The 25,797-nt window shown below is 48.0% G+C and overlaps 1 protein-coding gene across 2 annotated transcripts in view; it reads right to left on the bottom strand.

Annotated features, from left to right (window-relative positions):
* Nucleotides 1–25,797, bottom strand: part of LOC148474501 (rho GTPase-activating protein 20-like) — a 146,368-nt gene that overhangs the window by 78,615 nt on the left and 41,956 nt on the right. For both annotated transcript variants that reach the window (XM_088458548.1, XM_088458549.1), the window contains exon 3: nucleotides 2,717–2,887. In XM_088458548.1, the coding sequence (XP_088314674.1) occupies nucleotides 2,717–2,887 (171 nt within the window). The remainder of the gene's footprint in view (nucleotides 1–2,716; nucleotides 2,888–25,797) is intronic.

The following is a 25,797-nucleotide window of genomic DNA, read 5'->3' as shown; positions in this document are numbered from 1 at the left end:
TCCTTGCTGCATCTGCGATCCCAGCGCTGTGACCGGGATCACAGCCTGGGATCACCAAGGCGACCACTGCGACCAATGGTCGCAATAGTTGCTCCTTAGGCCAGGTTGTGGGAGTTGCAACTTGCCACAGTCCGGTCGGGTCCTGGCAGCTGCAAGGCCAGGAAGACTGCGTCCATGGACCCAGACCCTGGCCTCAGCACTCCCAGAAAATGGGGGGGTAACATGCCTCTAACTCTGGGAAATCAGGCCGCCCCCCGCATCCTGTCTGTCAATGAGGCAGGGCTTTGGGAGAATTGTGTGCGAGACCATTTTGAACGGGTCCTGCACAGGCGCAGATTCTAAAACATCAGAGATGTGTGCGCTAACCATAGGGTTAGCGCACATCTCAGAATCAAGCCCTTAGTACACTATTAGTGCTAGCGTATTACTAGTGAATTAAGGCGCCGAAAAATAGGCAATCTGGGTAGTAAAGCAAAAGACAGAGGTTCTATATGAGAGACTTGCGATATGCATCGTTATGCTTAATCTGCTACTTTATACCAATTGCTTTGATGGAAAAAATACTAATCATACGTACTTAGGGCCTGATTCAGACCCGCTCGCGAGCACGAGTCTGATGTGAGTCGATGAATTTTCACTCGCTGCGGGACTCACTACAAGACGGGGCGGCTGTCGATTGTGATTGACAGCTCGCCCTGTTTTGTAGGCGTGCAGGGGGGTGGCTGGACAAACGGAGGCGTTCTTGAAGGAATGCCTGGCGTTTGTGGGCGGCCCTACTGACATCACTAGTGGGGCTTGCGGTGGACGAGACCCAACCACAAGGGTCTCGTTGCAAGCCCGATGGTCGTGACCATCACCAGGCTGCCCGCACACGCTGTGGGTGGTCACCCACAGCTGTGCGAAAGGCCTGGAGGCCAATCGGGAAAAAAAACGTCCCGCCCTGATTCAGAGCGAGCGCTCGCAAATAGCATGCGCCTCTGAATCAGGGCCTTAGTCCACTATTAGGGATATATTTACTAAGCAGTGTTAGGAAACAGAGTGAAAAGTGATAAGGTACCAGCCAATCAGCTCCTAACTGCCACCTCACAGGCTGTGTTTGTAAAATGACAGTTGGGAGCTGATTGGCTGACACCTTATCACTTTTCACTCTGTCTCCTAACATTGCTTAATAAATAGACCCCTTAGGGGTCTAGGGGTCTATTAACCAAACAGTGTTAGGAGAAGTGAAAAGTGAAGAGTGAAAAATGATGAGGTGCCAGCCAATCAGCTCCTAACTGCCATCTCACAGGCTGTGTTTGAAAAATGACAGTTGGGAGCTCCTAACATTGCTTAGTAACTAGACCCCTAGACCCATAAGGGCAGTGTTAGGAGACAGAGTGAAAAGTGATAAGTCTCTGATAAGGTGCCAGCCAATCAGTTCCCAACTGTAATTTTTCAAACACAGCCTGTGAGATGACAGTTGGGAGCTGATTGGCTGGCACTTATCACAGACTTATCACTATTCACTCTGTCTCCTAACACTGCTTAGTAACTAGACCGCTTCTTAGAACACTATTAGTGAATATAGAGGTCTATTTACTAGGCAGTGTTAGAAGACAGAGTGAAAAGTGATAAGGTGTCAGCCAATCAGCTCCTAACTGCCAACTCACAGGCTGTGTTTGAAAAATGACAGTTAGGAGCTGATTGGCTGGCACCTTATCACTTTTCACTCTGTCTTCTAACACTGCTTAGTGACTAGACCCCTAAGACATAAAATTCTGGAAAAAGTACTCTACCGTGGGAATCACTACCCTTGGTGGAGCATTATTCGTCTCATGCCATATTGATCAAAGAGGATAGGTGTATAAGGACATACTGTATCTGTACAGCTGCTTTATATGTAACGTTAGTATCAGTGCGCATCTCTGCTTTCCTCACAATGTACCTCTGTAAAAATCATTTTACACCAGAGCTAAAACCCGGGTTACTGCAGGGTTAACCCGGGCAGCTCCTTGGTGTAAAAGGGGAGAGGGTTGGATTCCCGGGTGGAGTGACCCGACAATCCAACCCAGGTAACTTGCAGGGTTTAACAAGGGAATAACCCGTGAAACCTTGCAGTGTAAACTGCGCAATCCGGGTCACGGCGCGATGACCTGGAGCGTGCCGCATTACGTAATCTCCAAGCGTCCACTTCCACACCGGAAGAGCCAGGTCACTGCAGACCCATCTCCGGTGTGAACGTCGCCGACAAGGGAATATCCTGGGTCGGCGCCAGCTAAATTCCGGGTCTGATCCAGTTTGGAACCCTGTTCCAACCTCCGGGTCAGACCAGGAATTTAGGTACAAAAGCGATATAACATATATATTATGCCCCTGTCATACACTGTCTATAACCCCCTTCAGCATCACTTAGCAGGGAAAACAAACTAGTAAACTAGAATGTCCTGAGTAAAATACATTATGTTGGAGTATAAGAATGTATAAATAGTGCGGTGTAAGTATTTGCACTGTAGTCATAGATTGTGAACAGATTAATTGAATCATTTTTAATACAGTTTAAAACACTGGATGATCCAGGTTATTAGAGCTGTCAGCCTTCTATGATTTATTCTACTACTCTGCAGATATTAGTGATCTCTTGAAAATGTTTTGCTAGGCGCCATTAACGTCACATGTACGCAGTGCACCAGCCGCAGCCCTGGGTCACACTGTATATCTACGGATTGGTTGTACTCACTTTGACTTTGCAATGATCAGGATGTCTGTAAAGAGGAACAGGTGTCGGTCCTGGGTCTGCAGACCAGTCTTCAGCTGGACATGGCTGTGTGTTATGAACGATCGGCTGGGGCAGCTGAATGCCTGGATAAGTGGGCACGATTCTGGACTTACAGGCGAAAAACAACCATCTCTGCAATCACAGGAGAAAACTTATTACCAAACGCTCGATCAATAACACGTAATGCAATATAAACAGCATTGAGCTTTATTGCCATGGTAATAGGAGCAGCAATATGAAGTTATAAGATTACAAATACAAATATATAAATATGAGAGATGACCACCTCACTATGGGGGAGATGCATCAAGCCTTGGAGAGAGATAAAGTGGAAAAGATGCCCAAAGCAACCAATCATTTATCTAGTACAGTCTATGATATGACAGATAGAAGCTGTTTGGTTCCTTTGAGCAACTTCTCCACTTTACCTCTCTCCAAGGCTTGATACATCTCCCCATATAACCTGAAGGTAATTTATGCTAGGATGGACTAAAGCAGTGGTCTCCAACCTGTAGCTCGCGGTCTTAATTTTGGTAGCTCACCTAGCTACAGTCCTACTGAGTCATCTAGGAGGAAGTGACCTCTGATGTGTGCTCCCCCGTGACGTCGACGCCATTGGTGGAGCCACAGGGAAGCACGTCAGGTGATTGCCGCCACCTCTACAGCAATCACCTGAAGTGCTTCCCCGTGGTTCCACCAACAGCATCTACGCTAAGGCGGAGCGAGTGACTCTCACCCAGCCCTGCCAGAAAGTGAAACAGCGGCCCTGCCTATATCTTTTGCTCTTCTACTGCCCGTACCTCCTTGGAGCCAGTAATTAACAGTGAAATGTGCCTGTGCTTAAATTTTATTTGCAATCTACAACAATATCTCTGTAATAATTAAATGCATTGTTATTTTCTATGAAACATTTTTTTAATTTTCATTAAATGACCTTCAGTTGTTCAGTTATTAGCCAGATTTTATTTTTTTCTACAATGTTAGTAGCTCTTCTGGAGGTTTCATTTCTCTAAAGTAGCTCACACCTCAATTAAAGTTAGCGACCGCTGGACTAAAGCGTAATGATGGGGGGCTTTAGTAGAGCAGACGTCAGTGCTGTATCTCCGAGCCTCTGTCTTTTAAATCCCTGAAGCTTACTATAGAATGTCACATCTGCTCCCCTTGGAGAGATAAAGGGGCTCATTCAGTGTTGCGCACATGTCAGTATCACTATTTGTTGTACTGCACATGCACGTAACTCCAAGCAACCACGGAGTTGGACAACTCATAATCATATGTATTTCAGCCGCTTCTCTACCCATAGAGCACCTAGGGACGAGCAGTCAGGGTAGGCAGGGGATACCCTGACTGGCTGTATTGTTATCCATATAAACATCCTCGCAGACACCAAACCCACAGAAACCATATAAACTGAATATGTGATGATACATATATTAATGCCATACTCCCCTGTAATATTCCTGAGATTTGATATAAAAATGATTAGACTAATACAAAGAAGATATTTATAGCTTATAAACATCTTCTTTGTATATTGTAATCATTTTAATACTCACCAGCTTTGTGGAGCTCCCTGGGACTGCAGGGAGAGGAGAGATAAGGCAGCAACAGCTCAGCCTCATTTCTGTATAGTCAGACACTGCTTGCAGAGCTGGGGGAGGGGCCACACCACGGGCAGTAAGCTGCACAGAAAGAGAACTAATAGAGGCATGCCTCTGCATATGGGGGGTGTGCTTTGAGTACTGATGGACACCTTGGATGTGTCATGTGACCAGGAAGTGCACTGCAGTGTTTAGAGATTGGAGCTCAATCAGCAGCAGCATAGTGATGCAGGTAGGATAATCAATGGATACTGAAGCTTAGTGTAGTGAGGGTAGATTTACAGTGAGTAGGGAGTGAGACAGGCTCCCAGCACTGAGATTCATCTCCACGTGTGCCTCCCCAGCCACTGATCTCACCGCACATCACTGAGAGCACCCTATATACATCTAGAACTACCTGTGTGAGTGGTAGGTGGGAGGTGGGAAGAGAATCCTTGGCATCTCAGACTGCGCCAAGCAGAGCACTCCCAGTGAAATATTGTTGTGCAGGGCTGCCAACCCTATACATATACATTGTAATAGACTGTATTGCAAGGTTAATTATCATTACAACACGGTTAATAGTGGTAGAAAGTAACATGCGGAGAAAAGATTCCTGTTCCCTGCTTATGTAGCGGTCACACATCCTGCACTTATCACAGTTCAGCCTTTGAAGAACATCTCTTTCTCTAACTACTTTAAAGGACACTAAACCCTGAAATTGAAACGTTCATATATGAACCATGGATGTAAACTCTGTTCTGTGTTTCGTGTGGGGGCGGCCCCACTGACATCACAAGTGATGTCAGTGGGAGAGCTTTCGGCTCTGTGGAGCCGAAAGCTCTCTGGGGCTTTCGGCCACGAGACCCTACCACAAGGGTCTCGTCACAAGCCCGATGGTCACGATGGTCTTGACCATCGCGACCATCATCCTGGCCGCTTGCATTAGCTGTGGGTTGCAACCCACAGCAATGCGAGCGGCCAGGAGGCCGATCCGTAAAAATAAAAAAGACGCCCTGATTCAGAGTGAGCGCTCTGTCAGAGCGTTTGGCTCTGAATCAGGGCCTGAGGATCTTATTCAGAGATAGATGAAATTGCAAAGCCACACACAAGCAGCTGCGCAATTTTGTCCATCGCAAATGTAGCAGGAGGCATCTAGACAACTCCTTGCTGCATCTGCGATCCCAGCGCTGTGACCGGGATCACAGCCTGGGATCACCAAGGCAACCACTGCGACCAATGGTCGCAATAGTTGCTCCTTTGGCCAGGTTGTGGGAGCTGCAACTTGCCGCAGTCCGGTCGGGTCCTGGCAGCTGCAAGGCCAGGAAGACTGCGTCCATGGACCCAGACCCTGGCCTCAGCACTCCCAGAAAATGGGTGGGTAACATGCCTCTATCTCTGGGAAATCAGGCCGCCCCCCACATCCTATCTGTCAATGAGGCAGGGCTTTGGGAGAATTGTGTGCGAGATCGCAGGACCCGTTTTGAACGGGTCCTGCACAGGCGCAGATTCTAAAACATCAGAGATGTGTGCGCTAACCATAGGGTTAGCGCACATCTCAGAATCAGGCCCTTAGTACATTATTAGTGCTAGGGTATTACTAGTGAATTAAGGCGCCGAATTCAGGAAAAATAGGCAATCTGGGTAATAAAGCAAAAGACAGAGGTTCTATATGAGAGACTTGCGATATGCATCGTTATGCTTAATCTGCTACTTTATACCAATTGCTTTGATGGAAAAAATGCTAATCCTACGTACTTAGGGCCTGATTCAGACCCGCTCGCGAGCACATAGCGCTCGCAAGTGAGTCGATGAATTTTCACTCGCTGCAGGACTCACTACAAGACGGGGCAGCTGTCGATTGTGTTTTGTAGGCGTGCAGGGGGGTGGCTGGACAAACAGAGGCGTTCCTGAAGAAATGCCTGGCGTTTGTGGGCGGCCCTACTGACATCACCAGTGGGGCTTGCGGTGGACGAGACCCAACCACAAGGGTCTCGTTGCAAGCCCAATGGTCGTGACCATCACCAGGCCGCCCACACACTCTGTGGGTGGTCACCCACAGCTGTGCGAAAGGTCTGGAGGCCAATCGAAAAAGAAAACGGCCCGCCCTGATTCAGAGCGAGCGCTCGTAAATAGCATGCGCCTCTGAATCAGGGCCTTAGTACACTATTAGGGATCTATTTACTAAGCAGTGTTAGGAAACAGAGTGAAAAGTGATAAGGTACCAGCCAATCAGCTCCCAACTGCCACCTCACAGGCTGTGTTTGTAAAATGACAGTTGGGAGCTGATTGGCTGGCACCTTATCACTTTTCACTTTGTCTCCTAGCACTGCTTAGTAACTAGACCCCTAGACCCCTAAGGGCAGTGTTAGGAGACAGAGTGAAAAGTGATAAGTCTGTGATAAGGTGCCAGCCAATCAGTTCCCAACTGTAATTTTTCAAACACAGCCTGTGAGATGACAGTTGGGAGCTGATTGGCTGGCACTTATCACAGACTTATCACTATTCACTCTGTCTCCTAACACTGCTTAGTAACTAGACCGCTACTTAGAACACTAGTAGTGAATATAGGGGTCTATTTACTAGGCAGTGTTAGAAGACAGAGTGAAAAGTGATAAGGTGCCAGGCAATCAGCTCCTAACTGCCAACTCACAGGCTGTGTTTGAAAAATGACAGTTGGGAGCTGATTGGCTGGCACCTTATCACTTTTCACTCTGTCTCCTAACACTGCTTAGTGACTAGACCCCTAAGACATAAAATTCTGGAAAAAGTACTCTACCGTGGGAATCACTACCCTTGGTGGAGCATTATTCGTCTCATGCCATATTGATCAAAGAGGATAGGTGTATAAGGACATACTGTATCTGTACAGCTGCTTTATATGTAACGTTAGTATCAGTGCGCATCTCTGCTTTCCTCACAATGTACCTCTGTAAAAATCATTTTACACCAGAGCTAAATCCCGGGTTATTGCAGGGTTAACCCGGGCAGCTCCTTGGTGTAAAAGGGGAGAGGGTTGGATTCCCGGGTGGAGTGACCCGACAATCCAACCCAGGTAACTTGCAGGGTTTAACAAGGGAATAACCCGTGAAACCCTGCAGTGTAAACTGCGCAATCCGGGTCACGGCGCGATGACCTGGAGCGTGCCGCATGACGTCATCTCCAAGCGTCCACTTCCACACCGGAAGAGCCAGGTCACTGCAGACCCATCTCCGGTGTAGACGTCGCCGACAAGGGAATATCCTGGGTCGGCGCCAGCTAAATTCCGGGTCTGATCCAGTTTGGACACGTGTTCCAACCTCCGGGTCAGACCAGGAATTTAGGTACAAAAGCGATATAACATATATATTATGCCCCTGTCATACACTGTCTATAACCCCCTTCAGCATCACTTAGCAGGGAAAACAAACTAGTAAACTAGAATGCCCTGAGTAAAATACATTATGTTGGAGTATAAGAATGTATAAATAGTCTATGATATGACAGATAGAAGCTGTTTGGTTCCTTTGAGCAACTTCTCCACTTTACCTCTCTCCAAGACATACTATAGAATGTCACATCTGCTCCCCTTGGAGAGATAAAGGGGCTCATTCAGTGTTACGCACATGTCAGTATCACTATTTGTTGTACTGCACATGCTTCATAGCCAATCATACAGTACGTAACTCCAAGCAACCACGGAGTCGGACAACTCATAATCATATGTATTTCAGCCGCTTCTCTACCCATAGAGCACCCAGGGACGAGCAGTCAGGGTAGGCAGGGGATCACCCTGACTGGCTGTCATGTTATCCATATAAACATCCTCGCAGACACCAAACCCACAGAAACCATATAAACTGAATATGTGATGATACATATATTAATGTCATACTCCCCTGTCATATTCCTGAGATTTGATATAAAAATGATTAGACTAATACAAAGAAGATATTTATAGCTTATAAACATCTTCTTTGTATATTGTAATCATTTTAATACTCACCAGCTTTGTGGAGCTCCCTGGGACTGCAGGGAGAGGAGAGATAAGGCAGCAACAGCTCAGCCTCACTTCTGTATAGTCAGACACTGCTTGCAGAGCTGGGGGAGGGGCCACACCACGGGCAGTAAGCTGCACAGAAAGAGAACTAATAGAGGCATGCCTCTGCATATGGGGGGTGTGCTTTGAGTACTGATGGACACCTTGGATGTGTCATGTGACCAGGAAGTGCACTGCAGTGTTTAGAGATTGGAGCTCAATCAGCAGCAGCATAGTGATGCAGGTAGGATAATCAATGGATACTGAAGCTTAGTGTAGTGAGGGTAGATTTACAGTGAGTAGGGAGTGAGACAGGCTCCCAGCACTCAGATTCATCTCCACGTGTGCCTCCCCAGCCACTGATCTCACCGCACATCACTGAGAGCACCCTATATACATCTAGAACTACCTGTGTGAGTGGTAGGTGGGAGGTGGGAAGAGAATCCTTGGCATCTCAGACTGCGCCAAGCAGAGCACTCACAGCGAAATATTGTTGTGCAGGGCTGCCAACCCTATACATATACATTGTAATAGACTGTATTGCAAGGTTAACTATCATTACAACATGGTTAATAGTGGTAGAAAGTACATGCGGAGAAAAGATTCCTGTTCCCTGCTTATGTAGCGGTCACACATCCTGCACTTATCACAGTTCAGCCTTTGAAGAACATCTCTTTCTCTAACTACTTTAAAGGACACTTAGGGGCCCATTTATTAAGGATCGCATTTTGCAATGCGATCAGGGCATGCAGTACCGCCCATGATCGCATTGCAAAATGCGATCATACCGGCCCAATGTATCACCCGGCACATGCACAGAGAAGGGCTCCGAAAAGAGCCCGTCCCTGCGATGTGGCCGGAGCACATTCCGGGCTGCTGCGCATGCGCTGTCCCGCGGACTGCACATGAGCGGCGCCCATTGCCGGCGGAGGGATCTGGGAGATCCTTCCGCCGGCTGAAAATGCGGTAAGTGCCCATCGGACACAGCGGCTAATGCTATCCGCATCCCGATATTGATACATTTGGCAGCATCGCATCCCCCATAGAAACCTATGGGGGAGGCGGCTGCCGGCGGCAATGGAGGGATCGCAGCAGGTATCTCCGATACCTGCTGCGGTCCCTCCTTCATACATTTGGGGGATACTAAGTATTTGAGGTAAACCCCCGAAAACAGGTGTTTTCAGGGAATTTACCTCAAATGATCTTTGATAAATGGGCCCCTAAACCCTGAAATTGAAACGTTCATATATGAACCATGGATGTAAACTCTGTTCTGTGTTTATATGATATTGTACCGTAGCTCTGTAAAAAAAAAACATTACTTTCCATCCCGCTGCAGTCAGCTGAAGCCACGATCCCATCTTTAGGACATAAAAGCAAAGACTAAAGAGCGGGCATTTGAGTTGCTGTGACCAAAGTCTATTTACTAAAGCCGCATATCCAGGGCCGTAGCTAGGGTAGTGCGGCCGGTGCCATCGCACAGGGCACCACAGGTCAGGGGGCGCTGTTTGGGCCTGTCAAATTTCTGTTTATTATCATTCTCACTTATAACTTCCTCTTATTTCATCCCCAGCAGCTCCTGGCCTCCCCTATCTCTTCCCTGGCCCTTCCCCATGAGGCAATTCCCCTTTTATGGGTGTATTATGTCCCTTTGAAAAATGAGGGGGGCGTCAATGCTCTTTCTGGCACAGGGCACCAAAAAGTCTAGCTACGGCTCTGCGCATATCCACTACACGACTATTGAACGATAACGACATCATTATCGTTCAATCGCTCCTTATATTGTGCAGTGGATAATGTGCCCACACTGACCAATATGTTGTTCAGTGCAGACACCCTCCCTCATTCCTGAATGATATCGTCAGATTGGGCAGTACGTCCAGGCGATGGCAGAGGCTGACAACAACCAGCAGCACGCTTCGCTGGTCGTTGCAGGTATATTTACTGCACGATTAATGAATGATAACAATGTCATTATCGTTCATTTATATTGTGTAGTGGATATGTGCCATAAGCTTTGGATGGAGATAAAGTCTCAACCAATCATCTCCTAACTGTCATTTTTCAAACACAGCCTGTTACATGGCAGTTAGGAGTTGGTTGGTTGGAACTTTATCTCCGTATACTTTATCTCCATCCAAGGCTTAGTAAATAGACCCACAGGGCCGGCCCAGAGGAAGTGGACATGACCTAATAGAGGGAGGCGTGGCCATGCCCACTTAGAAAAAAAAAGAAAATTGGCGCTGCGCACTGGGGAGGGTGGTGCTGTGATCAGTGTGATCACTCCCCCCCACAGGGGGAGTCTCCCACAGTGAGCAGTCTCCCACTGCAGCCCAGCTCACAGCAGCGTGTGCTGGGCTGCTGACAGGTAAGAGGGAGGTGAAGGGGGCGGCGGCGGCGGATCCGGGCCCCTCCAACAACACCGGACCCGGATAATTAGTACCTGCCCTCCCTCCACTCAGCGACCTGGCTGTGACATCACTGCCCCACCTCTGAGTATGAATCCACCAAATCTCACAGTGAATATTCTGCAGTACATAGAAAGTCTGCAGAGCTATCAGTCATACTCTGCAGGTTTATAGAATACCTCTCTTCCAACGGAATGGATATGAAATACCGGCGGCTGAGTAGCTGCCGGTTCATATCCCGTCAGCGGCATCCCGAAGGTTCAACATCCGGACAGGGGCTCGTAAGTATATTAACCCTCCCCTCTCCCTACTCTGACCCTCCCTTAGTGGAACCTAACCCTAACCTCCCCCCCGGTGGTGCCTAACCCTAACCTTCCCCCCGGGGTGCCTAACCCTAACCCCTCCTCTGGCTGCACCCTATACCGAACCCTCCTGGGGGGTGCCTAACCCTAACCTCCCCTAGGTGGTGCCTAACCCTAACCTCCCCCCAGTGGTGCCTAACCCTAACCCCCCCCTGGCTGCACCCTATACCTAACCCACCTGTGAGGGGTGTCTAACCCTAACCTCCCCTAGGTGGTGCCTAACCCTAACCCACCCTCCCCGAAGCCTAACCCTCCTGGGGGGGTGTCTAACCCTAATTTCCCCCCGGGGGTACCTTAACCTAAACCCCCCCCCTCCCCAGCGCGTGGCTAACGCTAACCTGTCCCTGCTTACCTTCGTTCGGGATGCCGGCTGCCGGGATTTCGGCATCGGGCTAAAGATAGGTGTCGGAATTTCAATTATACAGAAAGAAATAATCCCGCACCAGTACAACTATGTATTTCAAAATGTCAAAAGTCTTATCTCAAATACTGCATCTACTTTAGGAATAAACTTCTCAGTCTTTAGATGCCTATGAGGTGCTACCCAATACTCCACTGAGACCATAAACACCAACATAAGAAAAAGAAAGTATCTGTGTGGGGCACCTACACACAGGGGCTTATCTATAATGGGGGCAGGGTGTGTGGGGCACCTACACACAGGGGCGTATCTATAATGGGTGAAGGGTGTGTGGGGCACCTACACACAGGGGCGTATCTATAATGGGTGCAGGGTGTGTGGGGGGCACCTACACACGGGTGTATCTATAATGGGTGAAGGGTGTGTGGGGCACCTACACACAGGGGCGTATCTATAATGGGGTCAGGGTGTGTGGGGCATCTACACACAGGGGCATATCTATAATGGGTGCAGGGTGTGTGGGGGGCACCTACACACAGGGGCGTATCTATAATGGGTGCAGGGTGTGTGGGGCACCTACACACAGGGGTGTATCTATAATGGGGGCAGGGTGTGTGGGGAACCTAGACACAGGGGTGTATCTATAATGGGTGCAGGGTGTGTGGAGCACCTACACACAGGGGCGTATCTATAATGGGGGCAGCGTGTGGGGAACCTACACACAGGGGCGTATCTATAATGGGGGCAGCGTGTGGGGCACCTACACACAGGGGCTTATCTATAATGGGGGCAGGGTGTGTGGGGCACCTACACACAGGGGCGTATCTATAACGGGGGCAGGGTGTGTGGGGCACCTACACACAGGGGCATATCTATAATGGGTGAAGGGTGGTGGGGCACCTACACACAGGGGCGTATCTATAATGGGTGCAGGGTGTGTGGGGCACCTACACACAGGGGTGTATCTATAATGGGTGCAGGGTGTGTGGGGCACCTACACACAGGGGCGTATCTATAATGGGGGCAGGGTGTGTGGGGCACCTACACACAGGGGCGTATCTATAATGGGGGCAGGCTGTGTGGGGCACCTACACACAGGGGCGTATCTATAATGGGTGAAGGGTGTGTGGGGCACCTACACACAGGGGCGTATCTATAATGGGGGCAGGGTTTGTGGGGCACCTACACACAGGGGTGTATCTATAATGGGGGCAGGCTGTGTGGGGCACCTACACAGATACTTTCATTTTCTTGTGGTGTCGGTATTTCGATGGCTATCTTTAATCCCGAGTAGGACTTTCAACGTCGGGATTCACTACTTCCCCTTCTAACATACTGTAGCATCCTGCTGCAAAGTGACACACAGCATGGTGGTGGATATATTTAGTTAAATATTAAAAATTCAGTTATGTCATGTACATTACTTAGCTCAGTAATATACAGTATGGCTTTTTATTAGGGGTGTGCACCGGCCACTTTTCGTGTTTTGTGTTTTGGTTTTGGATCTGGATCTTTCTTCGTGTTTTGGATCTGGATTGGTTTTGCCAAAACCACCCTTCCGTGTTTTGGGTTCTGGGTTTTGTGTTTTGGATCTGTATTTTTTTTTAAAAAAGCATAAAAACAGCTAAAATCACAGAATTTGTAGGTTTTTCTGCTCCTATGCTATTATTAACCTCAATAACCTTAATTTCCACTCATTTCCAGTCTATTCTGAACACCTCACACCTCACAATAGTGTTTTTATGTCCAAAACGTTGCACCGAGGTAGCTGGATGACTATGCTAAGCGACACGAGTGGGCGGCACAAACACGTGACCCATCTAGGCGTGAAACTGCAGTGGCAGACAGGATGGCAGTTTGAAAAACTAGGCCCCAAACTGTACATAATGCAAAGAAAAAAAAGAGGTGCAAGATGGAATTGTCCTTGGGCCCTCCCACCCACCCTTATGTTGTATGAACAGGACATGCACACTTTAACAAACCAATCATTTCAGCGCCAGGGTCTGCCACACAACTGTGGCTGAAATGATTGGTTCGTTTGGGCCCCCACAAAACAAGCTGGCAATTAATGTGTCCCTGCACAAACTGGCTCTATGGAGGCAAGATGTCATCCTCATCCTCCTCATCCACCGATTCCTCACCCTCTTCAGTGTGTACATCCTCATCCTCACAAAGTATTAACTCGTCCCCACTTGAATCCACCACCACAGGTCCCTCTGAACCTTCTGGAGGCTGGTCTCCCTGGAAGAGCTGATAATTCATTTTGATGAACATCATCTTCTCCACATTCTGTGGAAGCAACCTCCTACGCCTTTCGCTGACAAGGTTCCCGGCTGCACTAAACACTCTTTCGGAGTACACACTGGAGGGGGGGCAACTCAGGTAAAATAGAGCCAGTTTGTACAGGGGCCTCCAAATTGCCTCTTTTTCCTGCCAGTACAGGTATGGACTGTCTGCCATGCCTACTTGGATGCTGTCACCGATGTAATCCTCCACCATTCTGTCAATGGTGACAGTATCATATGCAGTGACAGTAGACATGTCAGAAATTGTTGCCAGGTCCTTCAGTCCGGACCAGATGTCCAAACTTGGTCCTGCCTGCCCTGCATCACCGCCAGCGGGTTGCTTAGGATACCTAAGTTTTTTCCTGGCAGCCCCAGTTGCAGGAGAAAATGAAGAAGGAGCCGTTGACGTGTCACGTTCCGCTTCAGCTGACATTGTGTTCACCAGCAGGTCTTTGCACCTCTGCAGGCTTGTGTCGGCCGGAAAGAGAGACACCACATAGGCTTTAAACCTAGGATCGAGCACGGTGGCCAAAACGTAGTGGTCTGATTTCAACAGATTGACCACCCTGGAATCCTGGCAAAGCGAATGAAGGGCTTCATCCACAAGTCCCACATGCCGAGCGGAATCGCTCCGTCTTAGCTCCTCCTTCACTTTCTCCAGCTGCTTCTGCAAAAGCCTGATGAGGGGAATGACCTGACTCAAGCTGGCAGTGTCTGAACTGACTTCACGTGTGGCAAGTTCGAAGGGCTGGAGAACCTTGCACAACACGGAAATCATTCTCCACTGCGCTTGAGTCAGGTGCATACCCCCTCCTTTGCCTATGTCATAGGTGGATGTATAGGCTTGTATGGCCTTTTGCTGCTCCTCCATCCTCTGAAGCATATAGAGGGTTGAGTTCCACCGCGTCACAACCTCTTGCTTCAGGTGATGGCGGGGCAGGTTCAAGAGTGTTTGCTGGCGCTCCAGTCTTCGGCACGCAGTCGCTGAATGGCGAAAGTGGCCAGAAATTTTTCGGGCCACCCAAAGCGTCTCCTGCACGCCCCTGTCGCTTTTCAGAAAATTCTGCACCACCAAGTTTATTGTGTGAGCAAAACATGGGACGTGCTGGAATTTGCCCAGATGTAATGCCCGCACAATATTGGTGGCGTTGTCAGATATCACAAATCCCCAAGAGAGTCTAAGTGGGGTAAGCCACTGGGCGATGATTTCCCTCAGTTTCTCTAAGAGGTTGTCGGCGGTGTGCCTCTTACTGAAACCGGTGATACACAGCGTAGCCTGCCTTGTAACGAGCTGGCATTTCTGAGATGCTGCTACTGGTGACGCTGCTGCTGTTGCTGCGTAAGGTGATACATCTACCCAGTGGGCTGTCACAGTCATATAGTCCTTAGTCTGCCCTGTTCCACTTGTCCACATGTCCGTGGTTAAGTGGACATTGTGTACAACGGCATTTTTCAGGACACTGAGGACACTTTTTCTGACGTTTCTGTACAGTCTCGGTATCGCCTGCCTAGTGAAGTGGAATCTAGACGGGATTTGGAACCGGGGACACACTACCTCCATCAATTGTCTAAATCCCACTGCACTAATGGCGGATACCGGACGCACGTCTAACACCAACATAGCAGTCAAGGCCTCAGTTATACGTTTTGCTTCAGGATGACTGCTGTCGTACTTCATCCTCCTCGCTAAGGACTGTTGGAGGGTCAATTGTTTAGTAAAAGTAGTGGTGTTCCTACTTCCTCTCTGGGATGATGAACGACTCCCAGCAGCAGCAACAGCAGCAGCGGCAGCAGTAGGCGTAGCAATGCAGGATCCTCCGGAGGAATCCCGGATAGGAGAGTCAGTCATGCCAGTGACATGGCCTGCAGGACTACTTCCGATCCTAACTAAGGAGGAAATTGACGAGGAGGGAGTTGACGGTGTGGTTTGCAGGCGCTTGGATACAACAGGACAACGGGATTTAGGTGTCCCTGGACTGCTTACGGTCTTAGCCAAAGTTTCTGAACTTGACAGTAACTTTTTATGAACGCGCTGCAGGTGCCGTATAAGGGAGGATGTTCCTAGGTGGTTGACGTCCCTACCCCTACTTATTTCACCTTTACATATGGTACATATGGCAAGACAGTTGTTGTCCGGATTTGGATAGAAATATTGCCAGACCAAAGAGGTGGAATGTTTGGTCTTCTGCCCAGGCATGACCGTGATGGGCTTTTTCATCCCACGGACAACAACTGTCTCCCCCGGAGCCTGATTTAAACAAACCACATCACCATCAGAATCCTCCTCGCCAACTTCCTCCTCAGCGCCAGCTACACCAGTATCCTCATCCTGTTGTACTTCAACAGTGACATCTTCAATTTGCATATCAGCAAGTGGACTGTGGGTGCTCCTTTCAGCACTTGCAGGGGGCGTGCAAATGGTGGAAAGAGCCACCTCTTCCCGTCCAGTGCTGGGAAGGTCAGGCATCGCAACCACCACCACACTTGGACTCTCCTTGGGGATTTGTGATATCTTCTTAGAAAGCACAGTTCTTCGCTGTGCTTTTGCCAGCTTAACTCTTTTGATTTTTTTAGTGGGAGGAGGGCTTCCATCGTCATGTGAAGCTGAACCACTAGTCATGAACATACTAGGGATCGACCTTAGCCGTTCCTTGCCACTCCGTGTCGTAAATGGCATATTGGCAAGTTTACGTTTCTCTTCAGCTGATTTAAATGTCTTTTTCAAGGTCATTTTCCTGAACTTTGCCATTTGGGATTGTATGTGCCCTCTACTATGACATTGGGCATCGGCCTTGGCAGACGACGTTGATGGCATGTTATCGTCTATGTCATGACTAGTGGCAGCAGCTTCAGCACTAGGAGGAAGTGGTTCTTGATCTTTCTCTATTTTATTTTTATCGGAGAAAGTTTGGTCCTCCATTTATGTTATATCGATTTGATATATACGTGCGGCTAAACACAGAAAATAATTTTTTTTTGGGTTTGGACTGGAGTGTACTTTGTGGGTTACAGCACCCTTTAACGGTCAAGCCAGCCGGCCCTTTACTTATGACACAGGCGCACGCTTGGCACTACTTTGTTGATGCACGTGCGGCTACTGCGCACACAATTCACAAACACAGAAAATAATTTTTTTTTGGTTTGGACTGGAGTGTACTTTCGGGGGTTACAGCACCCTTTAACGGTCAAGCCAGCCGGCCCTTTACTTATGACACAGGCGCACGCTTGGCACTACTTTGTTGATGCACGTGCGGCTACTGCGCACACAATTCACAAACACAGAAAATAATTTTTTTTTGGGTTTGGACTGGAGTGTACTTTCGGGGGTTACAGCACCCTTAACGGTCAAGCCAGCCGGCCCTTTACTTATGACACAGGCGCACGCTTGGCACTACTTTGTTGATGCACGTGCGGCTACTGCGCACACAATTCACAAACACAGAAAATAATTTTTTTTTGGTTTGGACTGGAGTGTACTTTCGGGGGTTACAGCACCCTTTAACGGTCAAGCCAGCCGGCCCTTTACTTATGACACAGGCGCACGCTTGGTACTACTTTGTTGATGCACGTGCGGCTACTGCGCACACAATTCACAAACACAGAAAATAATTTTTTTTTTGGTTTGGACTGGAGTGTACTTTGGGGGTTACAGCACCCTTTAACGGTCAAGCCAGCCGGCCCTTTACTTATGACACAGGCGCACACTTGGCACTACTTTGTTGATGCACGTGCGGCTACTGCGCACACAATTCACAAACACAGAAAATAATTTTTTTTTTGGTTTGGACTGGAGTGTACTTTCGGGGGTTACAGCACCCTTAACGGTCAAGCCAGCCGGCCCTTTACTTATGACACAGGCGCACGCTTGGCACTACTTTGTTGATGCACGTGCGGCTACTGCGCACACAATTCACAAACACAGAAAATAATTTTTTTTTGGTTTGGACTGGAGTGTACTTTCGGGGGTTACAGCACCCTTTAACGGTCAAGCCAGCCGGCCCTTTACTTATGACACAGGCGCACGCTTGGCACTACTTTGTTGATGCACGTGCGGCTACTGCGCACACAATTCACAAACACAGAAAATAATTTTTTTTTGGTTTGGACTGGAGTGTACTTTCGGGGGTTACAGCACCCTTAACGGTCAAGCCAGCCGGCCCTTTACTTATGACACAGGCGCACGCTTGGCACTACTTTGTTGATGCACGTGCGGCTACTGCGCACACAATTCACAAACACAGAAAATAATTTTTTTTTTGGTTTGGACTGGAGTGTACTTTCGGGGGTTACAGCACCCTTAACGGTCAAGCCAGCCGGCCCTTTACTTATGACACAGGTGCACGCTTGGCACTACTTTGTTGATGCACGTGCGGCTACTGCGCACACAATTCACAAACACAGAAAATAATTTTTTTTTTGGTTTGGACTGGAGTGTACTTTCGGGGGTTACAGCACCCTTAACGGTCAAGCCAGTCGGCCCTTTACTTATGACACAGGCGCACGCTTGGCACTACTTTGTTGATGCACGTGCGGCTACTGCGCACACAATTCACAAACACAGAAAATAATTTTTTTTTTGGTTTGGACTGGAGTGTACTTTCGGGGGTTACAGCACCCTTAACGGTCAAGCCAGCCGGCCCTTTACTTATGACACAGGCGCACGCTTGGCACTACTTTGTTGATGCACGTGCGGCTACTGCGCACACAATTCACAAACACAGAAAATAATTTTTTTTTGGTTTGGACTGGAGTGTACTTTCGGGGGTTACAGCACCCTTTAACGGTCAAGCCAGCCGGCCCTTTACTTATGACACAGGCGCACGCTTGGCACTACTTTGTTGATGCACGTGCGGCTACTGCGCACACAATTCACAAACACAGAAAATATATTATTTTTTTAGCACTTGGGGGGAGCACCCCTGATGGACAGAGCACCCCCTGGACAACACTACAGCACTCCTTTAGGACTGGGACACTGCACAGGACTTTGGAGTGGACACAGCCCCTATGGAGAACTGACTGCACAACACAGTCCAGCCAGCCCCTATGGACTTTGAAGTAGTGGACACAGCCCCTATTAACAACAGCAGCACAGCACAACACAGCCAGCCCCTATGGACTTTGAAGTAGTGGACAACAGCAGCACTACACTACACTACACTACACTACACTACACAGCCCTAACTCCCACCCTCCCTCTTCACTGTCCACAGCCGAGTGAGAAAATGGCGCCGACGCGGGTACCTTATATAGGATCCAAAACCCGCGAGACTCGGAAGGCGGGATGATGACGTTTTGCCTCGATTTCAGATCCGAGTCAGGCGGGAAAAGTCGAGCCTGACTCGGATCGGACTCGGATCGGGGGGGCTCGGGGGGGTTCGGATTTCAGAAATCCGAACCCGCTCACCCCTACTTTTTATATGTCTTCAAAATGTGGCCTTTCATTTTTCATTAAGAAATATGTATAAAATATATTCCCAAGAATCCAGCTATTTAGGAATAAGTGAAAGAACAAATATTTCCACTACAATGAACCACATCCAAATCCTCATTTGTAACTTTCTTCTATAAACAAAAGCTGCATCAGTCACTGTCTGTATACTCAGAGTAAATCTCCCCTAAGGTGTAATATAACACGCAGTGAATGGTGAGATGCAGCGGGTGACATCTGCGAGTCACTACCACCGTCCGTGAAGAGACTATTTTTCTCCTCTTGGCTGGCTTAAACATAATTTCTAAAAGCATACTGGAGTAAAAACCAATATGTAGTAGTCAAATTAAATGAGGTCATGTTATCACCCTGACTGGCTGTCTAGTTATCCATATAAACATCCTCGCAGACACCAAACCCACAGAAACCACAAAAACTGAATATGTGATGACACATATATTAATGATCAAATAATAATGACATGATTGTGGAAAAAAAAAAAAAAGACTTCTGCTGGTGACAAAAAAACTATAGGACTCAAGCTCGTTTGCATGATCACAGTCCTCTTTGGTTATGGATCTTTGAAACCCACCATCCCACCCGTTAATGAATATTGTTGTGTCACACTAACCTTTTCTTTCCCAAATAGCGCAGCATGGCGGGAGTACGCTGCAGCTCAGTGGCTTTATGTGACGTAAGATAACTGTGTGGGGGCACTTGCCCCCGAGGAACCTGGCAAATTTGTCCTTCTCCGTGCGGGGGGATCCGTGCGTTTTTCTGTCCGTAAGTGCCTCGGATTGGCCCAGGGGGTAAGTGAGACCCTCGCATCATTAGTGCGTCTTGAGGGGGGACCGTTTCAGTCGTTCCCCGAGTATTTGAGTGAGGTGAAAGCTGGAACTGAGCCTGCAGCGTCTCTTACCACCCAGGTTAGGTTAATTAATTATAAAAGCTGTGACCTTTTAGCGAAGCTCTTGTTGTCTGTGTCGTTATTAGTTAAGTAAGTAAGCTATACAAGGTTGTTAAGGGTTTGAAGCAATAAACCAATGTATTATCTTATTGCAAGCTGGGGGAGACCTGCATAGAGATGCAGATGTGCCAACCTGTTGTTTTGTCGCTTGTGGGTTTATGAAGGTTAGTGCAAATACACTTTTTTCATAATGATGATCGACAGCACTAGCTAGCTGCTTCTAACTGTCCAATTGTAAATTGACTTTTGCACAGACTTATCTACTCTTCTGGAAAAGCTGGGAGGTTCCCGAATTTCGGGTTGTGATCCCAGCTGGCCGGAAAAGTATGCACGTCTTCCAGAGCTGCTCGCATCTGCCTGGCAGATCGTATCATTGTAGCCGGCCCCCCAGGTTTGCAATGAAGACAAGGGCTGGGGCCACGATGACACAATAATGCTGTCACAACCCCGCTGTTATGCCGCACCATGTCCCCCGCTGTGCACACCAGGCTGCCCCGTCCCGGAGGGGAAAGCAAGAAAGTCTGCCGGTATGCTTCTGCAGCTGATAGTGCCTGGCAAAAACCCTGGAGGAGTTCTTGACGACACTCAACTCAAATCTCAGAAGCGCCGTCCACATATCTCAAGCATTGCGGCCCCACAGGTGCTGTCTCTTACCTTTAGAGTTGGGAGTGACATCCCGGCCTACTCAGACTGGGCATGTGGTGCATGGATGTGACATCATAGCCAGGAGACACGCTACCAGTGTAATTTTGACATGGAATTGCAACAGGTGGATTAAAATTAGAGATGTGCGGTTCGGTTCTCCAGAAATCCGAATCCACCCGAATATCGTGAAGCCGGGTAAATCCAAGTCGTGTTTTTAATCTCCTGAGGAGATTCGGGTAAATCCTGTGGTCGCGGGTCTGATCTTTCTGCAGTTCGAAATTCGGAATTTAAATCCAAATTTCGGGTTATGGATTGCATAAATTACATGATTTTAGCTGTTTTTAAAACTTTTATCTATTTTTTATTTAAAAAATCCATATCCAAAACCAAAACACTTGGGAGTGGTTTGCAAAACCAAATCCAGATCCAAAACCTTGAAGGAGATACAGATCCAAAACCAAAACACGGGGTGGGTGCACATCCCTAATTAAAACCACTCGATGAGAGTTTTGGATGACCACTGACCCTTGGTGCCATATGCAGCTGCCTGGATTTGATTTTATATATATATATATATATATATATACAGCGCCTTGCATAAGCATTCACCCCCTTTGTAATTTTCATGTTTTGTTGCCTCACAACCTGGAATTAAAATGGATTGTTTGAAGGTGTCCATCATTTCATTCACAGAACCTGCCTACAACTGTGAAGTTGTGTTTTTTTTAATAATGTAAATCAAACATCATTTATGACAACATAACAGAAAACTTCAGCGTGCATAACTATTCACCCCCTTAAAGTCAGTACTTTGTCAAGCCACCTTTTGCATCAATTACAGCTGCAAGTCGTTTTGGATAAGTCTCTATGAGCTTGCCACATCTTGCCCCTGGGATTTTTGCCCATTCCTCAAGGCAAAACTGCTCCAGCTCCTTCATGTTGGATGGTTTCCGCTTGTGAACAGCAATCTTCAAGTCTGACCACAGATTGTCAATTGGATTGAGATCTGGGCTTTGACTAGGCCACTCCAACACATTTAAATGTTTCCCCTTAAACCACTCGAGTGTTGCTTTAGCAGTATGCTTCGGGTCATTGTCCTGCTGGAAGGTAAACCTCAGTCCCAGTCTTAAATCACAGACAGACTGAAAAAGGTTTTGCTCAAGAATATCCCTGTATTTAGCACCATTCATCTTTCCCTCGACTCAAATCATACTTGCCGACATTCAGCTCCCTCCTTCCGGGAGGGAGCTGAATGCCTGCAAACAGTGGGGGGCGTGGCCGGGCAATGGGTCCGTGTTGAGGCGGAGCCGCACAATTGTATCATCGTGACCCCCGCTGCGGGGGTTTCTAGTAGGTAGTTTGGGGGACAGGCGGCAGCCGGGAGGCTTGCCTGCCTTTCCGGGGCGTCGGGAGTGGCACCCAATATTAGGGAGGCTCCCGACCAAATCGGGAAGGGTAGGCAAGGCTGACTCAAATCAGTTTCACCAGTCCCTGCTGCTGAAAAACATCCCCACAGCATGATGCTGCCATCACCATGTTTCACTGTAGGGATGGTGTTCTTGGGGTGATGGGATGTGTTGGGTTTGTGCCAGACATAGCGTTTTTCCTTGGTGGCCAAAAAATTAAATTTTAGTCTCATATGACCAGAGCACCTTCCTCCATACATTTGGGGAGTCGCCCACATGTCTTTTGGCAAACTCAAATCGTGTCTTCTTATTTTTATCACTAAGTGATTGCTTTTTTCTGGCCACTCTTCCATAAAGCCCAGCTCTATGGAGTGTACGGCTTATTGTGGTCACATGCATAGATACACCAGTCTCTGCTGTGGAACTCTGTAGCTCCTTCAGGTAGTCGGGGGGAGGCGGCAGCCAGGAGGCTTGTCTGCCTTTCCGGAGGGTCTGGATCGGCACCCGATATTCGGGAGCGTAGGCAAGCCTGAATATAGGTGATAATAAAATAATGTGAAAAGGGTGTGGAAAACACCCTTTTTCACTTTATTTTAGTAAAAATAATGTAAATAAATAGAGCCCTAATTCTTTTTCACATCTCCAACCGTCATCTTAATAGGTCCTAAAGGTGCCTACACACTAGGCAATATTTTACACCTTCCGCCCGATTCCGACGCATCGAAACGAGAGATTGTGTAAAATATGTCCTAATCGTGAGTGTCCACTCACAGTCACGATGCCGACACGCGTCCACGCTGGTCGTACTTCGCATCTTCAGATCTTGCCTGCTGCACACAAGATCTGACAATCTCAGTCACGCTGCACTGGAAATAGTTAGGATGCACGATAGATCGTGGGTCAATTTGCACAGCTTTTGACACCAAATCGTGCCCACGACTGCTGGGAAGCTGCTGGGGAGCGTTCAAGGGGAAATCGGACACGATATTGCATCGTGACCACATTGCCTAGTGTGTAGGCACCTTTAGTGTGTGATATCGTTAAATTTTATTCCCAATAACAGATGATGGTGGAAATGTAATGGAGCTTGATGTCGTTATCCCCACATATGTATATCCCCCACTGCAGAGTGTGAGGTTACAAGTGACTAGAACTCAATGACAGTGGGTATGTGATACACTTGTGATATGATGCTGAGTGACACTGAACGTCAGACATATGTAGAGAACTGGCATGCTGATCATTATAGTTCGACAAAAAGTACTAGATGGATTCATCCTGCTAGACCTAATTAGTCATTTATGCACATTAATCAGACCCTGCCTGTTCCTGAAAAAGTAAATTTTAAACAGACAACTTTTGAGGTTCCAATCCCTCTAAGTAAGCCACAATTATATAAAGCTCGAAATGCCACAAAGAGCTAAATTCACTTAGGAGGCACACACAGGTATTCCGTTGATCCATAACTGTCTACAATTAAAGGCAAATAAGAGACATTTAGGATGTATTCCGGAAATAATTCAATATATTCCATAATGGGTTTTTCACCTAGCTGAGTACATTGAATTGTCCTCTTATCTCCTTCTTAAGAGGCTCTGAGTGGCTCTCTGCTTCTCCCTACCTCGCACTTATGAGAAATTCCTATTCTGCACAACAGAGAGGGAGATTTATAGAACGGAGCACAGAGGAGAATGTGATAAAGCCTAAATAGCCACCAATCAGAAGTCTGCTTACTCTTTGCAGACTTCTATGAAGAAAAATGTCAGAATCGGGTTGGATGCTTTGGGCTGCTCCAAATTTTCCTTTACATCAATTGTAATAAATGTTTCCCCTTGTCTTCATAAGCCATATACTCTACAGTTATAAAAACTAGTTGCCTTGAATACCGTTAACATTGATGGTAATCTCCTCGTCATTATTGTGATGTTGGCAAGCATGTCTGTCTATCAGTATACGCTGGGGAATTTTCCCACCCCATGCCCACACTATACATTTGCCGAAGCATTTAAGAAAAACACTGTGAAACAGATGGCATGTGAGAATTATTGGCCCATGTTATTTCATCAGAATGTGTGTACACTGACTTCAAGTTGGTGACTCACTGCATTTCTGTAACTCTTACTTCTTACTTGCCTACTTTTGAAAAGCATTTCAGGGAGATTGTGAAAGCAAAACCTACGAGCGCTGAGGTAATGTGGGCGTGTCCTGCTACATCTGAGAGGCGTGCCATAAAATAGATTTACAGCCAAAATGTAAATGAGCCCCAAAGCAGTTAATAAGATATATGGGGCCTATTCATCACCGAAGGCCGTATGGTCTCCGATGATGAAGTATTGAACTCGCTGCGAGGGATACTTAAGTGTCCAACTTGCAGCGGGGGATAGATTACACCAATTCCTCATTGCTTCGGTGAAGGGACAACTGCACTGAAAGGCAGCTGTCCCCTTGGTTAGTATCGCAGCTAGGTCACGCATGCGCACGGCCGCCGGGGAGGTAGTGAGGAGGCGGAGGAGGGATCCGCTCGGATCCCTCTTCGTATCCCTGGAACTCATTGCTATAGGTTAGGAGCGGGGCTACAAGAGCAAGCTCAGTTTCTGGAGTTTACCAAGGGGGTCCTATCGGACTCCTGATGATGAATGGCCCGGTAACTTAAATATGCGGGGGTCCCAAATGGACCACCTGATATTCAGCAAACTTTGCTTCCGTGAACAAGCGCCATCTTCAGGTGGCGCTTGGAAGGAGTTCCAGGGATGCACAGAGGGATTTGAGCAGACCCCTCTGCCGCCTCCTCACTACCGACGGGGAGGAGGTAAGTAACGCAGTTATTTCTGTAGCTCCGATACTAACCGTGGGGACAGCTGCTTTTTGGAGCAGTTGTCCCCACACCGGAGCAATGATGTATTGCTCCGGTGTAATCTATCCCCCGCTGTGAGTTGGATACTTCAGTATCCCTTCGCAGCAAGATCAATACTTAATCATCGGGGGCCATACGGCCTCCGATGATGAATATGCCCCTCAGATATGTACGTTCATCCGAGGATGAGCGCACATCTCCGATGGTTTGGGGTCTGCGTCTGCGCAGGACCCGTTCTGTGCATGTGCAGAATGGGTCCTGCAATGTCGCTTGCAGACCCGCCAAGCCGCAGCATGACTGGCAAGCTGCAGCATTTGAGGGGTGGTGCAGGGGTTTGCCTGGTCGCCATTCCCAGAAACGGGGGAGAGTCATCCCGAATTTCCGGGAGGGCCAAGGCAAGGGTCTGCTTCGGCTGAAGCAGATTCCTGGCCTCTTGCGTGACCGTGCATCGGCCAGGCTGCGGGAAGCTTCAGCCTCCGCAGCCTGACCAAAGGAGCAACCATCAGTCACGATGGTGATCCCAGCCTGTGATGTCGGTCACAGTGCTGGGATCGCCAATGCAGCAAAGAGGTGTCTGACACCTCCTTCTGCAGTTGCATCTGAGATGGACGGATTTGCACAGCCGCTAGTCTCTGAATCAGGCCCTCAGTATGCTGATTGCTTAAGGAGCTGTCCTTTCTTCCTTCCACAAATGTCCTCTTCCATCCCCACCACTTCTCAATGGT

This window comes from Taudactylus pleione, unplaced genomic scaffold (assembly GCF_031769625.1).
Source record: "Taudactylus pleione unplaced genomic scaffold, aTauple2 ptg000842l, whole genome shotgun sequence".
NCBI classification, from domain to species: domain Eukaryota; kingdom Metazoa; phylum Chordata; class Amphibia; order Anura; family Myobatrachidae; genus Taudactylus; species Taudactylus pleione.
This window is presented reverse-complemented; position numbering and strand designations above follow the sequence as displayed.